We start from the raw sequence: 6243 nt of genomic DNA on the forward strand, positions 1-6243 counted from the left end.
ACAGGTTAGAGCATCTGCTGCTCTCTCAGAAGAAGCACATGGTTCCTAACAATCATCTACAACAGGGGATGTGATTTCTTCTTTTGGACTATGAGGGAATTTCACCCAGGACAAGCCACAGACATACAGTAGAGAAAAAGACCCACTGACATAAATGAGCATTCTATGCCTAATCCGCAACAATAACAACACAGCATATGTATGGTCTAGGACAACAGCATTTATCAAAACCTATTTCCCAAGATGATTTTGAAGGTCATTATCTGTGTGGATATATTGACCGCGTACTACAAGAAAGCATGAAGCACATGGTTCTCCATTATGATTACTTCTATATTTCTTTGGAATCATTGTCAATTTTTCTGCAGCTCTACAACTATGAGTGTATATTAGTCAATATGTGGTACACAGGATCAATGATGAATGTGTGTTGTAGACTATTATATACTAAGATTAGCAGAACACATGACCGCATGGATAAAGAATGGCAGTGATCACATCATAAAATGTGCATCCAAGAAAAGAACACATTATCCAGCCAATATACGCTATCACACTTAGTACCCCTTGGTGACTTTGAATTCACTGTTTAGGCCAGAAACTCTGGACCATGCAGAATCCATCTCTAGCCATCATTTTTAAGAGCACAGGAGGGGACAGAACACTTGAATAAGCAAGATGGTTTCAAGAGTCAAGACTTACAAATCAAATTTTATTCATAAGGAATGCAATTTAAAACAAAAAAGGATTAAAATGAATATTAATATAAATATTTAAAAGTATTTTCACACGTGAAAAATATTAACAAGAACATATAACTATGAAATACCAAAAAGAAAACTTCATTTAAAATCATAACAAAAATATTTCTAAACAGCATATTCTTAGTGAACATTTTGAAGCACAGTTATATTGCTGTTTCTCCTCTAGCAGGCAAAATGGCATTGCAGTCCCCAAGTCTTCTCTCAAGTGGTGTTATCCTAAAAAAAAGGGAGTAAGACCTCAATCAGTCAGGCTGGCTTAGTGAAAGATAAATTTAGGGTTTCTTAGCAATTAATAAATTAACTGTGAGGGATATTATTCATCCAAAATATGTTGTTACTATTCAGGATGGTAGTCAGCAGGGCACTCCTGAGAAAGCAACAGATTCTTCAGGATGCTCCCTTCCTGCTGTGTGTCCCATTCCTGCTCTCTTGCACTTTCTGAGACCAGGGAGAGGAAGGCAGTTATTCAGACACTGATTTGTTGGAGACCTGCATGCCAGCTGTCAGGTTTCTGCCTTGTACCACCTCAGCTCTATTGGACGTCACCATTGATGTGTTATCTGATAACATTGCTGGTGTGTCTGTGGGCAGGGCAAAGTCTACAGCAATCCTGACAGTAATGTGCGCTGCCCATCTGGGACTCAGACTTAAACCAGTGCAAACCAAGAACAGGGCAATGGGAAGAGACCTCATTGGGTTACAGGAAGAAATGTGAAGGCCATGTGTCACCAAGACTAAAGACAATGACAAGGATTAATTTGCCATTTGCACGCGGTAATTATCACTGAAAGGTGCTTCCCAACTTGGAGGTCACATGACCAAAAAATGTCATTTATCACAGGACCAAAACTTGTTCAAAGTGCTACATAGCATCCATTCTATCACTGGGGCAGGAAATATTATGATATCAATTGTCTGTCACCATTTCTAGACTGCAGCTTCAAAAAGAGCAGCAAAGCATACTTGTTAATCATTCAGTTTCTAAAAAGTGCTGGACTTCCCTGAAATCTTGTGCATAGACAGAGCAATGAACAGTTCAATTGCATGAGGTGGTTGGCTTGTTGGGAGTGTAAATTAGTAAGGTGGTAGGGGAAAGCAAACAGGTATGAAATTAGCAAATGGAATGAGATGTTGTTAAGCTGACACAGCTGCTTGTCCCTACCAGATGTTGCTGGGTCTGGAGGTTGCTCTTCTTCTCCTGTTCATCCTTATCGTTCTTGTGCAAGTCAATCAAATATTTCTGTACCAGCGGTGTACACTCCAGATGTTCTGCTTTGCTTGCCTTCTTTAATGGGAATAACTTCTTCTGCACACATATCTTGTCCATATGGATCCGGCTGGGAAGGTAGCTGGAAACACACTCTGCATAGTTAGATCCTGCAGCTTCTTCCTCCCATTTCTACTCCCAAGTCCCACAAACTTGCCCTGGACCCAGATACCAGTGAAAACTTCATATACTACCTCTCTATGCACACAAGGCTGCTGCACAAACATCAAGCAGCCAATTCAGGGAAGAATAAATTGTTTCTGTGACCCAAGTACCAATAAGTACCCAAGTACCATGTCTCTCCAAAACAACAGGGGAACTACTTCTATCCATGGAAAGAAAATGCATGGGGGCAACATTAATAAATAGTGGGCAAATACCCTCAAAGGAGGTCAGTAGAATTAAGGGAAGGTCATGTTATCCAGTTGGTCCACACATTGAGTTTTGTTAAACCTGGTGTGACCGCAAAGGCCCAGTTCAGCCTATTAGCCATTTGGTGAGCTGAATCAGTACTGGTCTACCTAGAGCCTTCTGAAGATGTGTAGACACTCTGGGTATGAGTAACAGTCTCCTGTGGACCTAAAAACTGAGTCCAAAAGACCCAGGGCACAGTGATGTTTAAAGAGCACAAGACATGAAACAGAGCTGCAGACCTCAAATCAGAACAAAGGAAGGCAGGTGTGGGCAAAGCACAGTAATGGCCTTTCTGACCAGTGCTCACCGATAGAAGTTAATCTCCTTCTGGAGCTCCTGAAATTTCTCACAATGCTCGATGTTCCTCATCTCTAAGTTGTGCAGTAATGACATGACCTCCCTCTCCTTTATCTTCAATTTTTCATAAAATGGATTTGACCTGACATAGCGGCTGGCCCTAGGAGAGTAAAACCCAATGAACATCTGCGTTTAGGAATATATGAAAGCAGGCTGGGTCTTCTACTACCCCAGCCATGGGAGGACAATTTCTGAGTTCTACATATTGGGAGCTTCTTCAGCTTCAGAAACCTGTTATTCTGGGCCCAGGACCCCATAAGCTCGGCATCGAGATAAAGGGTTCCCAGGTTCCCTTTCTACACTCAGAAGGGCTGTATCTGCAGTCAAGCTAGTTATGCTAACAAGGGCCTAGGCCACAGCTCTCCCACCTCCAAGACCTAGAAAACTGTGATTTCAATTTTCCTGTTTTGACAACAGGAATTCTACATCCTGAATAATTAATATTGTAGAGACACACAATTCACACAATTATGGCGTTGAGACCATAAATCGCCACAAAATTATAATCTGCCCAAATGGCACAAATATACAGACAAATGTGACCACATTGGCAAAGAAGTGTGCAGTTGAAAGAGGGACTCACAAAACAAAGCACTCACGTCACCATGAAATTGTTATACATGAATATACTCAGGAAAAAACATAGACCCCTAGATTCCAAGTGTGGGGGGAAATATAAACATATAAAAATTGTGCATGTGCATGTAGGTGTGTACACACAGAGACACAGAAACTGGGACACACACACAGGAAAAGAAAAGAAAACAGTAAGAGAATGAAAAAGGGAGCGAAATATGCAAAAGGAGAACACAATCAGAATCAGAAAAAATGCATGCCACATTATTGGCTCAGAGGTAAACAAAAAAGAAGGAAAAGCCCTGTGTCTCTGGCCATCTAGTCAAACATTGAGATGAACAATTTGGGATCTGTCACCTCAGGCTACTGCAACAAGAGTCCAGCATCAGTCACCTTCCTAGCACACACCCAAACTCACAGCACCTAGAACCTTGCAAAGCTACCACCTGTCAAGGGCTTTCCAAATGCACACTGGGAACTCATGCTCCAGGAACGTTATCCCTGAATCCTCACTAAGGCCACAAGTTCAGATTTTCAGCTGGAGGCAGCAGATGAGACCATTTCCCATCTCACTCCTGACCAAGGGTCAGGTTCTGAATCTCCTCTATATCAGAAATGAGGTTTAGGACGAGTATTTTGGGAGGCACAGCTTTCTAGACCCAACACCTTAATAGAATAAGATGTAGGTGACACTGCAGGTCCATGAGTGACACAAGGCAGTTTGGAGCAATGCATACCTGTTGTTCCTGTATCTCTCTGTCACGTAAGTCAGGAGATCTCTTAGCTCATTTCTCTCCTCAGTAGCTGACTGCAGCTGTCTAATCAGTCTCTGCTCTTCTGTGTTCTCCGTGTTGGCCTCCTTGTTGATTACCACAGGGCCAGGGGATGATGTCAGTGTCCCATCCTCTGTAGGTAGAAGAACACAAGTGAACATTTTTGGGGAAACTGATGAGTGTGCATAGACCATGGTGAGCCCCAAACAGGAGGAGAACATGTGTAGAACACAGTGTCACCACAAAGAGTTTGTTGTTGCCTAAGAGACCTCCTCAGTGGAAGTCAACTCTCCCAGCACTCTATAGAGACCAAGAGATGTCAGATGCCGGGTGTTCCCTATGCCTGCTGACCCATGCTCCATGTACCACAGAGATGGCTTCTACGGGATTGTTATCAAGTTAACAGGGTACAACTTTCTTTCAGGACCCTCACCGCTGTATTTTCAGAAGTCAGATGATAAATTCAACCTCCAAAAGATTTGAGTGATTGGAGATACTCAGATGTCCTGCACTGATACTCTAGGCCACACCATTTGGATTTAAAAAGCATTGCGGGGGATGTCATGGTCAACAGACTTATCAATTCCCCTAACTGAAACACCAAATGCCACAGAAGTGCCAATTGGTTACAGGCTGAATCTTGGTCTACCTGCTACAAATAGTTTTAGTACTGTAAAAAAATGTTTGTAACACACAAACTCTAATTTATAATACTAAAGATGTCCCATCTCTGCCAATTAGAAAAAGTCAGAGGAGTTCTAAGAACATAAGGCCAGAAGCTTAATTCTCTCCCTGATACTAAAGACAGAGATCTACTGTATTTAAAGAAGCAATGAGAGTGAAATAGATTGATGTCCTGTCTAAATTCAATAAAGTTGGACACTCAGTGTCTCCTGATCGTGTTATTATATCAATGTAATGTAACATATGCACGTTAAATGTGAAGGCCAGAAGTTCACAGAATAATAGCATTGACCTTACCAAATCTTCCCTTTGGGGATGGGCAAACTAATGTTCTCAAATCCTTGACTTTCAGGAATTGTGATCTTCATGGAATCCTTTGCTGATACTCCAGTTGTTGTGGAGTATTGCTAGACAGGTCAGGCTAAGTCCATTCTCCCTCTGAAAGAAAGCTCAGCATACAATTCACAGTACTTACTCCGCATTCCCCAGGCCAGCTTTCTTTGTCCATCATTTGTTTTTGATGAAAGGCAAGATTCCCTCACTCCATTCTGTCCAAAATCGACGTTCACTCTCCCAAAATGCTTGCGAAGAGGGGAATACATGTCTTCCAATGTATCTGCAAGCAGGGACTGAGAAAAAGTAAGGCACTGGTGGTTACTACAACACTGGTGACATCACAGAGGATGCCAAGAACTCTCTAGGACACAATAGAATGTTCAAGAAGGGTCAGCTGATGTCATGGTGAACAGACTTTGCCTCTCTGCTAATAATCTCCCTGTATAGTGCATAAGCTGAGGTGCCCTTTCCAGGATACCTTCCCAGGGCATAGCCCCTGAGGACCTCCTGCTTCCAAGGCCAAATTTTCCTCAAGGCTTGATTATAAAAACCTTATTAATTCCTATGCATTTTAATGAATGTTTCCCTCCAAATCCTGCCCAAAAATGTCTCATCTTAAGTCAAATTATCCTTATTCATCAATATTAGCCATTTAAAATTCCTGAGAAATAATACCAGTTTGAATATGCAGTCAAAAGTTTCTCCTGTATCCTTATGTACATGTGCTTGAAATCACATCAAGAAATAGACTGCAAGATAGGTTGCAACATGGGTGTGTGTTATGGGAACTCTCATGAAGCCTTGTACTTAGCATTCGACAGTTGCCCCAAAATCCCTTAGGAGAAAGAGTTGAAATCATTATGGTGCTAGGAACAGTGTGGAGTCCAATTGACAGAGGAAAATGAAATGCTGGAGCCACCAATGAAGGCACCCGCATGGTGCTTGTGGGGTTCTCCTCTTTGTACCAACGTCACCAAAGGAGCATTGCTCACAGGCCTATGTAAGCTCTATCATGAGATTCTGTCTGACAGTTTGTATCTTGGGCCTCTCACTGAGCACGTGCTATCTTCTC

The 6243-nt window shown here is 42.1% G+C and overlaps 1 protein-coding gene across 1 annotated transcript; it reads right to left on the reverse strand.

Moving 5' to 3' along the window:
* Positions 1-965: 965 nt before the first annotated feature.
* On the reverse strand, positions 966-5483 carry LOC148004059 (disks large homolog 5-like). The gene is made up of 5 exons (XM_087564102.1): positions 5311-5483; positions 4116-4284; positions 2753-2902; positions 1927-2113; positions 966-980 (listed from the first exon to the last, which is right to left on the reverse strand). Exons 1-5 carry the CDS (start codon positions 5435-5437, stop codon positions 966-968), a joined length of 648 nt encoding a protein of 215 aa, XP_087420228.1. The 5' UTR covers positions 5438-5483.
* Between the last annotated feature and the right edge of the window lie 760 nt (positions 5484-6243).

Source organism: Rattus norvegicus, chromosome 8, assembly GCF_021556685.1.
Source record: "Rattus norvegicus strain SHRSP/BbbUtx chromosome 8, alternate assembly SHRSP_T2T, whole genome shotgun sequence".
NCBI lineage: Eukaryota > Metazoa > Chordata > Mammalia > Rodentia > Muridae > Rattus > Rattus norvegicus.